Source organism: Cetorhinus maximus, chromosome 1 (assembly GCF_964194155.1).
Source record: "Cetorhinus maximus chromosome 1, sCetMax3.hap1.1, whole genome shotgun sequence".
NCBI lineage: Eukaryota > Metazoa > Chordata > Chondrichthyes > Lamniformes > Cetorhinidae > Cetorhinus > Cetorhinus maximus.
The window spans coordinates 129,270,637-129,287,291 of record NC_135879.1 but is presented as its reverse complement, the minus strand read 5'-3'; the positions used below and the strand labels follow the sequence as shown (position 1 = coordinate 129,287,291).

General features: G+C 42.4%; 1 protein-coding gene across 6 annotated transcripts in view; it reads right to left on the bottom strand.

Annotated features, from left to right (window-relative positions):
* Positions 1-5,064: 5,064 nt before the first annotated feature.
* Positions 5,065-16,655, bottom strand: part of tbc1d1 (TBC1 (tre-2/USP6, BUB2, cdc16) domain family, member 1) — a 274,907-nt gene continuing 263,316 nt past the window's right edge. For all 6 annotated transcript variants that reach the window (XM_078546134.1, XM_078546135.1, XM_078546136.1 and 3 more), the window contains 2 exons: positions 9,947-10,120; positions 5,065-8,639 (listed from right to left, as the gene is read on the bottom strand). In XM_078546134.1, the coding sequence (XP_078402260.1) occupies positions 8,430-8,639; positions 9,947-10,120 (384 nt within the window). In that variant the 3' untranslated portion in view covers positions 5,065-8,429. The remainder of the gene's footprint in view (positions 8,640-9,946; positions 10,121-16,655) is intronic.

Below are 16,655 nucleotides of genomic sequence, written 5' to 3'. Positions count from 1 at the left end.
GTGTCTCAGGCATTTACATTGTTAATCTTCATAGAAAGAGTGAAAAGGGTGACGATGTAATGAAAGGATTTTGACTCTAGGAATGATTCGTGTCATGGTTGGGGGTGGGGGCAGGAGGTTTAGCAGTGGCGTGCCATATGCATTCATATGCTCAGGTTACCTGAAGGGTGGCTGTATGTGGACGTTGTGAGCTTCTCTTTGAGCCAGATGAGAAGCTAGAGGGACCTGGCCTCCTTCTCTTCCAAGAATACAGTGTGGTCTGCACCTTGCTCTTCCTGTAGTTCCAGTCCACTCCGCAGCAGCATGTTGTGCGAAGCACAGCATACCAGTATCATTCTGGACACACTTGCATAACATACTGAAGGGTGTCCCTAGATCTGTCCAGGCACCCGATTCAGATTTACAACAACCAATGGCTTGCTCAATGACCACACTTGTGTTCATCTGACTCATTATATCTTTTCTCTACATCAATGATGGATTTCTCCCAGATATCATCAGAAAGGCTCTTAGAGGATATCCCATGTCACCAAGAAGCCAGCTGCTAATTCTGTGTTGAGGTGCAACAATCTGTGGGAGATATGATTGGCACATTATATAGGAATCATGGCAGCTTCCTACGTATTTTGTACAGACATGCATGAAAACCTTTTGGTGGTCACATACCAGTTGAATATTAATTGAGTGGAATCCCCTCTGATTGACAAAGACTGCTGGTTGGTGTGAGGCAACTCGTGTGCAGTCTAACTCCCTGAGCTTGTGAGAATCGATTCTAGAACCAGCGATTCTATCCCCCTTCCTGGCGACAGTTTCAAGTTGAACAAGACTGCTCACGCTCCTGTGCTATTTGACCTTGAACTGACCTATCAACCCCATATCCTGTCCATCATCTTCTACCTCTGTAATAACACCCCTCTCTGTTCCTGCCTCAATCCACTTGTTCTTCATCCTCAACAATTGGTAATTATATGCTTCTAGCCTATCCCATCCTTTCATAACCTTAAACATTTCTATTATACCACCCTACAAACTGCATTATTTTAACTATAAACCAACTTATTTTTTAAAGTCTTCATACTTGTATTTCTTCATACCTGGCAGCATCCTACTGAATGGGGTACTATATATTCCCAAAAGTCCAAACATAATTCCTATAGTGTGGAAACCAGGAATGCAGCCTCAGTGAGGTCCCTATGGTTTTACAGAGGCTCATCATTTTCTCTTGACTTTTATATCCTATACCTAGAGATAAAATTCAGCATTTAAGAAAAGATTCAAATCTGTGAGATACTGCTTTTAATGTTATTAGCCTGTACCCCAAGTACCTCTACTCTTTCACAAGATCAAGCCTAGCTCCATTCAAAGTATAATCAAAGTGCATCACCTCACATTTACTGAAGGTCTCATCTGGTCCTTCCCTGCATTTCCTAGAAGCCCTGCGTTGCTCAAGGTCAGTGTTATAGTTCAGCCTCTTCATAGAATGCCCTTCTCAGCCAGTCATGTGGAACATGCAACTATTTTACTGGTAATCTTAGGAGGAGATTATATTCGAGTCAAGTACAGCAGATTAATCTTGCCTAACCTTATCCTTATCTGAATCCATCCCTCCCCTTGGCTGTCTGAAATCCTCACCTATGCTATTGCTACCTCACGCTATGACTATTTCAGCGCATTCCTTGGCTGATCTCCCACATTTTACCCATTGTAAACTTGAGGTCATCCAAAACTCTGTTGTCCTTGCCTTTACTCAAGTCCTGTTCTCCCATCACCCCTACTCTCAATGATCTACATTGGTTCCCGGTCAATCAATGTCTTGAGTTTAAAATTCTCATCCTTTCTTTTGAATCGCTCCATGGCCTAGACACCTCCATATCTCTGTAACCTCCTCCAGCCCCACAACCCTCCGAGATATCTGTACTTTTCCAATTCTGGCCTCTTGAGCATCCCCAATCATCATTACTCCACCATTGTGGCCATGCCTTCAGTTACCTATACCTCAAGTTCTGGAATTCACTCCCTACTTCTCTCCATATCCTTTCAGATATTACTTAAAACCTATTCCTGTGACCAAACTTTTGGCCACCTGACCTAATATCTTACGTGGCCCAGAGTCATACTTAGTTGTAAAATTCCTATGAAGCACTGTGGGATGCTTTATTACATTAAAGGCGCTATATAATTATAAGTTTTGTTGCTACATGGCTCAGTGGCAAATTTGAAGTGCCCTGTGACTTTTCATTATGCTTAAGATGCCATATAAATACAAGTTATTGTTGTTGTTAATGTGCATTTTTGTCAGTAATGGGAGAACATTAGTTATAACTAATGCAGAATTTAAAATCTTTCAAAAAATTTACCATTGCGGGATGAAAATTCACAAACGTGCAGTCTTGTTAAGAAAGTTCTTTGAAGTGTTAATTACAAAGTTACATTTAATGTAGGGAGAAGAAAAGAGTTCGGTTGCCAGGCATATCTTTACAAAAAGCCGAATGGGACAGCATCAGTTTAATTCAGAATTCATTTAAAAACTGCAGATTTTTAATATCGTTTTAAGAAATGTATGACAAGCTAGATAATACAGCAAGTGAAAAATGACTTCGTGTTGGGACTATGGTGACCCTTAGTTTAAGGTAATAACTTGTGGTTTCTCACATTTGAAACAATGTTTATCTTGTTGAAATCAAGATTAAATACTAAAAGCACCAACTATCAATAAAGAGCTGAAGTAGACTGAATTGAGCTGAATTTAAAATATTAGAAACTGGACTACTTTTGGTTCAAATTCAACTACTCCCCTTTTGAAAAAAATACAGCTGTGCAGAACCACAAAACATTCCACTACACACAGGTAATGCAATGTTACGTGCCCTAACATTATGCCATCTATGACTCAAGAAACAATGAATTAATTGGAGTGGGAAAAGCAATGTGCAATTATTTAATGGATCCCAGGTGATTAGGGGAGATCAAAAGGGAAAGCTGAAAAGTTTTCTTGCATGTATAATGGATCTGACACCTAGGGATCTAGTTTCAAAGGGAGATGGAACATTAATCAAGCAACTGATAACTGGCGAGACGCACACAAGAAGCACAGACAACACATCTATGTGAACATATTAAATATTACCATTCAGAATTTCGAGGGACCCCCCCCACCCACCCCCAAGAAGCTACTAGATCCGTTCTTAATGGTTTAAACGAGTACAACACAGTTAAAACAAACTTCGCAAAATTACAGAGGAAACCCCCCATTTTGGGGAAGTTCCCAAAAGGTTGCTTCCATCAGCTCTTTTTAAAATCAGTAAAAGCAGGTACAGAAGTTGATCACTTCTCCACACCTTGGAGATGTTGGCGGTCAAATTGGTGTACATCAGTAACACAAAAGGAATAGCAGAATCTGTTAATAGAGTGAGATGATGTAAGGTGGGAGGAGGCTCACGTGGAGCATTAACACTAGTACAGATTTGTTGAGCTGAATGGACTGTTTCTATGCAGTTCACTGTGAATCAGCAGCCCACTGCACTCCATTTTCTATTCTGTTCACTCAATAGTTGCTGGTTCACTATGAGCGAATTTTAGCTCCATTTATTTTATTGTTCAGTAGCAGTAGGGGACACTCCAAAGAAAGAAACTTTCAAAGCACCAAGTAGAGAATTTAGCCTACCTTCCCTCTCCAATAGGATTGCTGCTAGAAGAGGGAAAGGACTTCTCCCTATCCAACTGACACAGCACCGAGCCCAGGGAAACTTCCTCACACAACTTAATTTAAATCTATGAAGTGAGCTTCCTGCTGTATTATCACCTCTGACTGGAAGCTCACTATTAGGATGCAACAGAGATCATGGCGGGGAGGAAAGAGTGGGGGAAGGATGGTTTTTGGGTGATAGCAAATCTTAAAAGGGCCAGAGTTCAGAAGTGATTTTGTGAAGAAGAAATGGAAATCATTGTAATAACATATCAGAGGCCTGCTGCAAGTTATTTGAACTCCCAGGCCTTTGAAGATGACAGTGGAAGCAGTGAGGACCCAAATTAGACTGAGGAGGGTGCCCTGTGTGGGATGGAGTGTAAGAAGGCTGCCCAAAGGTCATACCCTGGCACTGTGGGAAGAGGTAAGGATCACCTCCAGGACTGCTCATGCACAGCAACTCATTGTGGCAACACATTTCATGACCTTATTAGTTCAGGCAAGAAAAGCCAGCCATATACAACGATATACTCTACTAAACATTTGTCATTAATATGCAGGAGATACCGGAAGTCCTCAACAGCCTCAGCTTTTATCTGCAAGCACTCCTAACATTTTCAGCCTCTGACATATGGACCTTACTAAATACCTCACATAATACATAATTCCTTGCTTCATATACTTATCTTCATCCCTCCTTTTGGTCTATCTGTTGATATGTGTGTTTGACTGCATCTCATGGCAAAAAGGGGCATTCTCATTCTTTCCATTATTCTTAAAGAACACAGCCCAACATGTGAGAGATTGGCCACAGATGGTAGACCCACAAGCTCCATACTCTTATTTCGATGAGAAGGAAGCATTAGAGTTCCCTCGGGAAGCAGACAGGGAGGGCTCTTGGTAACAGGAAGCTGCAAGGATTCGTTATGACATTCTGCTTTTCTCATTCCTATGCAATTGGGCCACACATAAGTCAGGAAGAATGGGTGCAAATGAGGCAAGGATCAATTTGTGGCTCTAGACCGAGGTTTCTTCTTTTGGACTTTTGGGGTGAAGCTTCCACCCATCCTTGAAGCAGGAAGAGGCAGGGGCCTTTTAACAAATCTATAGCTTATTTCTAGAGTGGAAAGGGGAGTTCCAACGCCCACCTTACACAGCAACCTCCACCAGATCTGTCAAAATGCTTCCTTAGGTGTACTCCATGAACATGGGCAACTTCCACTGGCTGGCTAACAAGGGCTAAACGGCTAACCCCAGCTCCCAGATCACACACTGTCTATTGGGATCAGCAGCAGAGATTCACTGTGAATACATCCCAGTCCTTATGCAGCGTCTATTTTGGGGATCCAAGACTTACGAATGAAACAAAAAACAAAAAATTTACAGTGATTCAAATCAGTTTATTGATTAAATTTTCAAACTTGAAAACAGGAACAGTGTTTCATTACAGTTCTGCACATGCCCAGTTCCTTTAGTGCATCCTTTTTTCCACCTGCCCTACCCATAGAATTTCGCACAGGGACATGTTTGCCACGATTCACAGACATAATGTAATAATAATTACTACTAAAAAATCAGCAGCAATATTCCACTCTTAAATGCTGTAGCCCAAACAGACATACTATACAAAAGGAGCAAGTGTTGGTAAATTTGAAATGGCAGTGTAAACATTCTGTAATTGTCAAGCTCTTTCGCTAGATCTGTACCAGGGTAGAAACAGAGGACTATTCTCAACGTTGAACTACAGTTAAATTTAAGCATGGCACTGCAGACCCAGCAGTGGGAGAGATGCACATACCAGCCATTTCTGAATTTCACAGTTGCATCACTTGACCCGTTATCAATCGATCCAAATCAGACCCAAATCAATTTTATTCAGAGACCAGCGGGCACCTTCACGTTACATTTAAAGTCTCACACTACTGCTCGTGATTTAACTGCTGATAAACAGCAACAGTCCTCGACTAGCTTACGGCACATAGCTAGTGATAAAGAAACTGGATCAAGTCTGAACATGAACTGTTGTGAGCCATCAACAAAGAAACTCACTGAAGGGATAAATATAAAAAAAAAAACACTTTTGTGGCAACCTGTTTAATGTGCACCATACATCTTGGCTCACTCTCATTATGTAACATTACAACTGAGGAATCAGAATTATATGAAGAAGGCACATGGACATGTAAAACACAATTAATTACGCTGGTGTTCAAATACATCACAATCACAAAATCGGAATGCTGTCCAACACCTGTATTGCCCCTTGCTTTTAGGGAGCTGGTTCAGGTAATGATAGTAATAATTTTTATAATCTCTGGTCTATTTTCCAATTTTAATGTTATATATCTCCTCTGAAGACCCATTCTTAGTTGAAAAATAAAACTATGCAGGTGGGTTCCGTACCAGCTCAATTGATATAATTGATTGGCTAGATTGCGACATTATTCACCTTTTATCTGGAACAGTTCAAAAGAGTGTTAAAATGATGAATAGACAAGAAAATGTGACTTGACATTTCCCTCTTTAATTCTGGAGTTCTTTAGTGAAGGGTGAAAAAAAATTGCAAGAAGGACAGACATCAATCCATTTCAACATATTTAAGCTGGCACAGTTTTATTTAATGTTGAGTATCCTCGCCAAAGGCTTCTTATCCATTTTGTTATGTGTCTCCAATACAAGTAATTGGGCTTAAATGCATTGAAATGATGGTTTTAAATTCATGAAATACATCAGCTGATGGATACAGTGTTGTTCAATTGGATTCCCAAATCTATTGAGCAAACCTTCTGTTGGTGTGTATTTTCATTCTCTTCACATTCACTGGTTATCCACAGTGTACCTTCGACATTTAATCAATTGTCAAGCACTGTTAAACTGCATCAATGTAATTATGCACTTCACTGTTAACTGAAATTCCCAATAAATGGCAAGTCAATTAAAAAATACTGTCACCTTTGGTGTTTTGCACTGGGTACAAGAATGTCACAGGATGTAAATGCTAATGCAGGTTTTTGTTGTAAGCAAGACAAAAGTAAAAGGCTCTAGTTTCCATACAACTATGGTTAACATTTTCTCCATTTACCTAGCCACTTTCTATTCACATAATGGTGATATATTGACACTGTCAAAACATGGATAATAAGCCGCTTTCCATAATACTACACATTATCAACTGTGGTATACAATTATCATAAAAATACTACTTAATTTGAATTGCAATTTTTACTTGCCCATATTCTTATTTTTGTATTAACATTTGTCACTGCCTTTGGAGGTACTTCAAGTTCTTTTTGTAACAGAATGCATTTAATATTAATTTAACTAGAAATACAAAAATCAGCTAATAATGCCCATTTGACATGTCTCACTTTTACTAATTCCCTTTATCTTCCTGACCTCTTTACTGGTAAACTAGAAATGTGTATTTCAATGATTCACCAAGAATACTATTTTACTTAGAACCATACAGTGCTGTGTAATTGTTTTGTGGAGTGGTGTTCAGAGGTGTGTGGAAAGAGCATAAATGCCAACAGCTTTTGTTTGAATTATTAATTTCTTTTATTCCTTCATTACGTTTCTGTCCAGCCATACCATGCAAATTTGGGAATGATGCAAGTGAGAGATGAGAAACCAAAGCACCGTGATCCTAACAATTCTTTTTGGTAGATTCTTTAAAATGGTTTAAAAAAAGGGTGTAATTTTTTCCTGTGAGATACAAAGATTTAAAGTGAAGCCAGCAGCTGTAACATGATGGGTGATATAATCGTCATTACACACATGCGCGTTGACATTTACACCCCAGACTCATGGGGGTAGCAGAGCTGTAAAAGGGAGAAAATGAACAATTTGCAGTGATAATAAAACACTAATACTGGAGTAGAACTGCTGGGCACACTACTATACAAGCTGTTTAATGGCTCCAGAAACAAGTTCGCATAGTACCCTATTAGCACAAATTCAAATACCCCGTCTCCACACTTTTAATTTCTTCGCAATGCAATATTTGCACAATAGCAGAAATCCGATCTCTCCTTGCTTCTCAGTTTTTTTCTGTCTTCTGCCCTGTGATGTGATTGTTCTACATTAATTGAGCCACAGTAGGTTAGGCCAACGCACTTTGTTATTTGTCCAAATGTTTATCTATCTAGCTTAATTACAAATAATACAAACCAAAAGTACAGAAATGCTTTTGTACGGAAGGTAAAAATGAAATACTGCTCGCCTATGAAAACACTGCTTGCAGAAAGTGAATTATGGAAAGAAAACCACAATGCCCAATTAATGGCAAAAGAAACTTTAGAGTAGATTTGTTAAACCATTATCACCTGAAATGTTGAAATGGAGTGAACACCTAGGAAGTAATCCTCTAGTTCAAAAGGTTCAAACATTAACAAGACACTGCAAGTATATGGTTCCCTCTAAACTGTGGCTGTATACAACATACTATGGATACTATAACTTCAAACACTGTATCCAAATCCCGTGGTTAAGAATTGGTCTATATAAAAACCAGAGCGTAACCATTAGATATAAATAAATTCACATGATTCTTGGAGAAAGGAATCTTCTGTTGATCTGTCTTTGACAGTAGGTGATAATGCAGTAATTCATTTTAGAACCACATTGCTGGACACTGTTGTGCCTTTGACTAGACCCAAATAAGGATATTTTGCTTGGTGCGATACAACCAGAGAATTCCACTGGTTTAACTAATTACATTTTTTTTCTCTTTATGTAAAGTGCATCAAATTTTACAATCATTTTCTTGTGCTTCAGAAAATGTTCTGTTATCAGCATGTTCAGTACTGGGAACCTGCTTTTGAAATTCTTTGACTGTAGCCAGAAGTGCAGCTCTTTCCAGCTCGAGTGTACAGATGGCTTGCTTTAACTTCCCTTCATTGGACAGCAAGGTTTTAACTGTGGCTTCCAGGCTCTCAATTTTTGTATGAGCGACCTTTATAAAAAAAAGAAAGGCTTGCATTTGTATAATAGCTTTCAAAACCTCTGGACATCCAAAAGCATTTTACAGCCAAAAAAAATAGTTTTTGAATAACAGTAACTACTGTAATGTAGGGAAACGTGACAGCTGATTTATAGACTTGGTCCCACAAATGACAAGATAAATGACCAGATAATCCACTAGTGAGGGACAATCCACTAGTGAGGGACAATCCGCTAGTGAGGGATAAGTGTTGGTCAGGGAACCTGGAACAACAGTTCTGTTTAAGGGTCATGAGGACTCGAAACATCAACTCTTTTCTTCTCCGCCAATGCTGTCAGACCTGCTGAGTTTTTCCAGGTAATTCTGTTTTTGAACCAGGAACACTTCTCTGCTCTGCTTTGAAATGGTGTCTTGGATATTTTACAGGCACAGGAGAGGGAAGACAGGGCCTCAGTTTCAAATCTCACCAAAATGTCAGCATGTGCTTAGGTTTCTAGCATGAGACTTGAATATAGGAACGAACAATAGTAGGTTATTCACCTCCATAAGTTGTTACACCATGCAATGGTGGTCAGTATCAGAACTTTATTTACCTTTAAAAAAAAAATTCATTCACAGGATGTGGGCTTTGCCTTCTTGAATACAATTTGAGTGCCTTGCTAGACCACTTCCGAGGGCAGTTAAGTGTCAACCACACTACTGTGGGTTTGGAGTTGCGTAAGGACGGCAGATTTCCTTCCCAAAATGACATTAGTGAAACAGGTGCGTTTTCACAACAATCCAGTAGTTCTGTGGTCCCCATTACTGATTTTGGCTTTTTATCCCAGGTTTAATTAATTAACTGAATTAAAATTCCTCATCTGCCATTGTGGGATTTGATAATGCTTCTTGATCATTAGTCCAGGCCTCTAGATTACTAGTCTAGCTACCATCCCCTAGCAATGTTACTTGACCCGTGATACTAATACCCAACAAAAATCTATTGATTGCAGTACTGAAAATTTCCATTGGCCGTGTATCCACAGCCTATTGATTCCTAGAATCATTCAGAATCCCCAGAGAAGGCAGGCACATAAGTCTTCTACAGCTAGCCATTAGAATGTATACAACAGCAACCAGATGCAATCTCTCCAGCTCTCCCTGCAGATAATTGCATCACCAGCTTGTATCTTTTCAAATGACAGGGTTGAAACTGGGAATTTAAGATGTGCAGGAAAGCATCCTATTTTTCAGTATATTGCACTACTGGACTGCCACAGTATTAATAATATTAGAACTGCACATTTATTAACAATTTGTTCAAAGTCCACACTTCATACCTCAAGTTCCTCCAATAGATCACTGTTTTGCTTGCGTAAGCTGTTATTGTTTTTTTCTAATTTTTCTAATCGCTCATTTTCACTCATGGCAGAAGAGTCCATTAGCTCATCCTGAAGAACGTGGTACTCAACCTCATAGGCCTGCAATTGTTTGGAGAGGTCCATCTCAAACACCTAGACACATCATCAATGGTTAACTTTTAATATATTAATGAAGATTCCTTTACAGTGCTCTTTTATTGAGCTACCCACTTAACAAATTGTTTCATTTCTTTTGTACCTTTCACCCCTAACTTACACAAACATACAGCTGAAATATTCAGACATAACTCCAATTAATATTCAAAGTGACTCTTATGCAAAAAGGTTTGGATAATTAAAGCACTGGTTATATATTCTTTATATGCAAATAATTTGAACTGAGCCAGAGACATTGAATGTGAGACTCCCATTTAATAACCTTATTAAAATAATTAAAAATGAAAACCCCCAAATAAGCAACATAAATGTCACTGTAAAATCAGTTTCTTTCCAATCTAATGTCCCAAAGGTTAGGAATTGATTCAGAGGAAGGCAACAGATCACCTGATGACAGAAACTTGTACTGGAAAACTCATCCCTTAATTTCCCTTTCCCCATTAGTTTTACAAAAAGAAGTTTGGTTCAAAAAGACCTGACCTGTTTCCATGCTTAAAGGTAAATTTGCAACAAAAGAGACATAACTTTTAAATCAGATTCATTACCTCTGCCATTGAAGGTGGGCGGCGGTAATATTTTCGCCCTTATTTGTTCATCTGTTTGTAAACAATATATCTCAAAACCTAATAGGCAGGTTCAGCAAAATTTGGTGCCCAAGGAAGGACCAATTAGTTTTTGGCAAAGGTACAGATCCAGATCCTGGAATTTTTTTAAAGGATCTGTCAACATTGGGAGATAGGGTGAGTTAACGTTTTTTTAGAATGTTGTGAGCTGTGATTATTTAGAATGTTGTGGATTGTCTCAACTGCTGTGGTGCAATTTGTCACAGCTGTCAAAATGTGAGCAGAGCTTTCAGAGCAGGTTGTTGGATATGGATTGGCAGTTCATGAGAAGATGGCTGATGGAGCCCGGACTTAAAGGGAAGTCTGGGATTTTGGATGGGCCTGGCTGGTAGACCCCATGGAGAGGTGTGTGTATGATCTTGGGTGGGGGAGGGGGTGCTGCCAATGGACACAGGCGACCCCTAAAGGAGGTACCCCCCAACCTCCTGCCCGGCAGCAGCTGGCACAGTGAAAGGATCGCCAGCCTTGCCTCTTAAATTTGGATCTTATCTGAAAAATGTTTGGGGTAATTTTAATTAAGCTTCTAGCAGACACAAGCCCCATAAATAGCAATTTCAGTCAAAGAACGCAAATGGGTGTAGGAAATGGAAAAAAATCAATGTGGAAACAACAGCGCTCCTCTTATGTTGAGGGCAATTGACATTATTGGGATAAGTAAAGAGAAATTTGAGCGATATCTAACCAACCAGGTGTGAAAAGCAGAAAGGCCACAGAAAGTGCTGTCAAAATAACAGTGAGACTGATGGCACTTGCTATTATTTAAATAAACATGCCACAGCAACTTCAGGTGAAGGCAAATTTGTGATTAAATAAAAGATCAAAAAGTTGCTGTCAGAGATGCACCACTCCACCATCACAAAAGCAGTATCTTGCTATCTAACTCCCCATTCCAATGCACTGAGGGGCATGAAGTTCCTGTACTTGCATAATAGATATGAAATTTGATAAAATTAACAAGTTAATTTAAAGTCACATCAAATCTAAGTGCTCTATTAATGATGTGATACTGTTAATTACTACAGTCAGCCTCTCTGGCACTGAAAATTAACTATTACAAAATGTGGAGGTCTCATTCCTTCAAGTTTTAATTAATGTTGGAGATTTTAAAAGTAATGGCATAAATCTTCCGATCAGCATCGGAACCCCTGTTTCCAATCCTGATCAAACAAAAATCTACCCACTTACCTTCCTCTAATTTTTATGGCTAATCTTCCGAAGGAGAATCCTGCAAAACTCACTCAGTGCAGGAAACCTCAGAGGGAGTAGCGAAGAGAATCTGTACAGAAGCCATGCCCATTTTGGCACTGGCTGGTGATTTCTGGTAAGTGAGAATTTAAATGTCCCCAAGCTTCTCATTGTATGAGTGAATGGGTGAATGTGTAGGTATGCATGTTGGTAGGGTGGGTGAGGGCACAGGGTGATAGCTGGGGCAGGTGGTAAGATCAGATCAGGGAGGAGTTGGGGACTCAGGTGGTGGAGGCCAGTCAGGTTGGGTCGGGCGGAAGTCAGTCGGGGGGGGGGGGGGGGGGGGGGGGGGGTGAGACACAGTGGTCAAGGGGAGCATGGGGGGCAGTCAGGTAGTGGGGGCTTGTCAGATTGGGTCAGGGAGGGGACAGGGGTGAGGTGTGGGTGGGGAGTCGGTTTTATAATTACCCAGGAGCTAGACTAGGATTTTTCTGTCTAACATTTCTTGGATGACTATCCAGGTAAGTAAATCAGAACGGTCCTCAGTCTTCGACCCTACCTCAGAGTTGAAGACCTTTTTGGAGAGTCCCGGGCAGCAGGGAAATTGCCCATTGGAAGTTCAAACATCTCAGGCAATTCCCACGGGGTCAGTGCATCAGGGGCTTCTGAGGAGTCCTGAAGTGCATCTCTGCTTTTATGTTCAGTCTCCGATGATCTGGGAACCGGAAGATCAAGGCCATTTTTTCCTACTTTTTCTCTGTCTTATTTCTAATCTCTTTAGCCGATTTTTTTTCCTTCTCTTTATTCTCGTTCTGTGCCTTATCTGACATTGAATGCACCCAGTCTAAGGGCAGAATTTAATCCATGGCATGCAATTCCCAAAGGTGGATCTGAAGTGGGCACCATTTCTGCTTTCTTGTCAGGGGCCTGTGCCCACGTGATTTATGTGAAAATTTAAAGGGATGGCGGTGGGCACAGGAAACACATGCAATTACATGGCATGTGCCCACAATCCAGACTCCAGGTCTCAGCAACTCCTGGAGACTCCACCTCTGGGGACAATGACACCAGTGTCCCAGAGGACGCACCCTCATCTGCCTCTCCTGCACCCTCCACCACCTGGATCGCAGAGGGGCTGTGTTCAGAGTTGGGTCCACATTCTTACGAGCATGGCACAGACACATTCCAGCAGCTGAGGGAGGGTGTGGCAGCAGATGTCCCAGTCACTCCGAGGAGGAACAGGCCTCCGCTGACCTTCATGCTGATGGAAGAGCCTCTGGTCACAGCCAAAGAAGCCTGCCGGAAATGCAGGTTAGGAGGACATATGGGCAGGCGGAGATGATAGGAGTTATGCATAACTTTGCACAGATTATGGAGGAATCCACGCACACCATGAGTTCTGCCATGTCTCAAGCATATGAGGATACGAGTTCCTCCATGGAGAGGCTGGTGACCACCAGAGAGCCAGGTCAAGCAACTGACCCCTATGCGCCCTGACCTGAACTCTGTCACTCTAGCCCAGAGCACAAAAACAGTAAAAACTGGGAAATAAGAGTACTGGTCCAAACTGTTTTTTTCTTCTAGGAGCTCTGGGCTCAGCAGCTAGGCGAGAGGGAGACGAGGCACCTTGACCTCCATCCAGCTGCCCCTTCCCCTCAGGAAGGTAGGTGCCACTGTGCACACAGATGAAGGAGGAGCATGTGCCAATTGCCCGGGGGCTTCCTCCCAGAACAGCCACAGGGTGAGTGGCCTCTTCTCATCCTCTCTGCCATTGAGCCCATTGCCTCCAGTAGGCATGTTTGAGGAGGTTTCCCCTGCATCTGTGTAGAATTGTTCCATTAGGATGGAGCTCTCACCAAGTCCCAGACCTCCAGAGGATACATGCCCAAGTCATTGCAGGCAATGATGCATCACACTGCAGCCTGCCTCCACCTCAGCTACTGATGTTGGGGTCACACCAAGATGGAGTGATAGGAAAAGAAAAGTTAAGAATTTATGAGAGCACCACAGTGGCACAGGTGTTTTTATAAAATTCACTGTCACATGTAAACTTTGCACAATGTATTCTTTTCACATCATTCATGTGCACCTCATTTTTTTTGGATTTGCTTAGTCACAGACACAGCTATACAGTCATGCCCCATGGTTGGCATTCACTGAAGACTGCAGGGGAATGTTAGCTATCCCCTCTATTGTGGTAGAGGCTATGGTGTGTTTTTACAACCAGTCTTTACTTAATGGTCATGTGCATGTCCATTTTGATGTTCACCAGTTTCCGGGATGTAGAGGAACATGCGGGCTCTGCAGACAATTCAATATATACAGTGTCAAGGAGACTGTTTGAGATTATGTTCCACAGGGACAACTGAACTGCTTTGTGTGAAGTCAACAACCTGTAACGATGGAGCAGGTTCTGAGATCTTGGTCATGACAGGCCGCTTTATGTATGCCTACTGGCACATCAGTTTTCCTGGGTAACAGCCTTCCATAGCGAGTGCGTGTAACAGAGATCCACTCCACTTGCTACTCTAGGCGGTAGACAACATAGTTTCAGGGTAGCACCTTGAGTGGGGTGAGGGGGGTAGGCTGGCAGCGGTTGGTAGATATCCTGAGCAGGCAAACCTGTGTCAGCAATGGGAGAATTGTCATGCAGGTCCTTCAATCTTGGGCGAATCTCCCATATATGAGATTGCACCTGGCATCCCTAGCATGTCTTTCCATGGCCCTAGCATTTAGTAGAGGTTCATACACATACATGTCCTCTTCCTGAGGCTCATCCAACTCATCCTCATCTGAGGAGGCGCGTTGCCAACATTTGATGATGCCTCTGGTGGAGCTGCAGGCTGCATTCTAGCACTCTTCTGCTGCGCTGTGGGAAAACCTCACTGGTGTCATCAGTCAGGCCTGGAGGGGACAGCCCTTATCACCCAGGATCCAGTTGTGAATGTGGACAGGGGCTTCGAAAAGCTCAGCAAGCTATGAGCTCTGCAAATGTCTGAGTCATGAAAGCTCCCTGGGAGACAAGCACGGACCTGCATGATTCTTCGCCTGTGGCTGCAAACTGGCAGGACGTAAGCAAGTGGGTGATAGGTTATCGGGGGTAGGCAGGATGCAGATTTGAGGCTACCATCACGATCTTATCGAATGGCACAGCAAGCTCGAGGGGCAGAATGGCCTACTCCTGCTCCTTGTTTGTATGTTTAGAGTGGAATCCCTTGTGCTTCACATGCGCTGCTGGCAGTTCCCAGGGAGCTCTAATGGCTACTTAAGTGCAGTCAACTACCCTTGCGTGATAGAAAAATGAGCGATAGCCTCGATGCCCACTGTCCTGGCTGCTTGTCTGCTATCATCTGTGGTGAACCTGATGAACTCATTGGCATGATGGAAGAGGGCACTGGTCACCTCTTTGATGCACCTGTGTGGCAGCCTAAGAAATGCCACACATGTCGCTGTGGAGCCCTGGAAGGAGCTGGTGGCAAAAACGCTCAGCGCCGCAGTCATTTTAAGGACCGCAGGTGTGGGGTTGCCACCAAATTCACATGGCTGCAGGTCTTGGCAAACTTTGGTGACCACTTCCTGGAACAGCCTTGGGTGTCTCTGGCATTGCCACTCTGGCATCTGGAGGTAGTTTGTCCATGTCCTGAAAACATGCTGCCATGCCAGTGGCCTCCTTCTTTGATATCTCCTGACCACCCTCCCCCTCTGGCGCTGCCTGTTACTGGCCTTGCAGCCTCAGTTGTTGACCGGCGAGAGCCCTTCTTTGTTGCATCCTCTCCTCCTGCCACTGAGGTTATAGGGATATTGGGTGTATGAGACTTATAGGTATTCAACCAAGTAAACAGTGTGAAGAAGGCAGACAGTGATATGAGAACCTACATCGCCATAGGTTTCATCCATACAGCTGCTGAGCGGTGAGATTTTCTACTCCTTTTTAAAATTAAAAAAAAACGTATTCCTTTATGGGATATGGGCATCGCTGGCCAGGCATTTATTGCCCATCCCTAATTGCCCTTGAGGAGGTAGTGGTGAGCTGCCTTCATGAACCGCTGCAGTCCATGTGGTGTAGGTACACCCACAGTGCTGTTAGGCAGGGAGTTCCAGGGTTTTAACCCAGCAACAGTGAAGGAACGGCGATAAATTTCCAAGTCAGGATGGTGAGTGACTTGGAGGGGAACCCTCAGGTGGTGGTGTTCCCACCTATCTGCTGCCCTTATCATTCTAGATGGTAGTGGTCATGGGTTTGGAAGGTGTTGTCTAAGCAGCCTTGGTCAGTTCCTGCACTGCATTTTCTGTGTCCACACCCAAAACTCCACCCACCTCACACTGGCTTTCTTCCACTTAGATCTATAATGCTGCCAGCTACAAGTGAGTTTTTGGACATGGCCAGTAATTATGTGCAAGTGATCCTCACATTGCAACCCATGACCCTCCCAACATCACTGTGTACCTTCCCTCTAAAACCCTTGATCCCACCCCCCATTACACTGGATCCTGTCATCTTGGAAGTAGACTTACCATCCTCCCCCCTGAGCCTAGCCCCATTCCCATCAAGTTTACTCCTCTGTTCCTGGACCCTCCCTGTATCATCCTTAGAGTTAGATCCCGTGACCCTACCCTATGAGATCTTTGAATATTTCTACCTCAGACTGGATCCACATCGCCACCACATCGAAATCTCTGTGACTGTGAATGTGCCTCTGCCA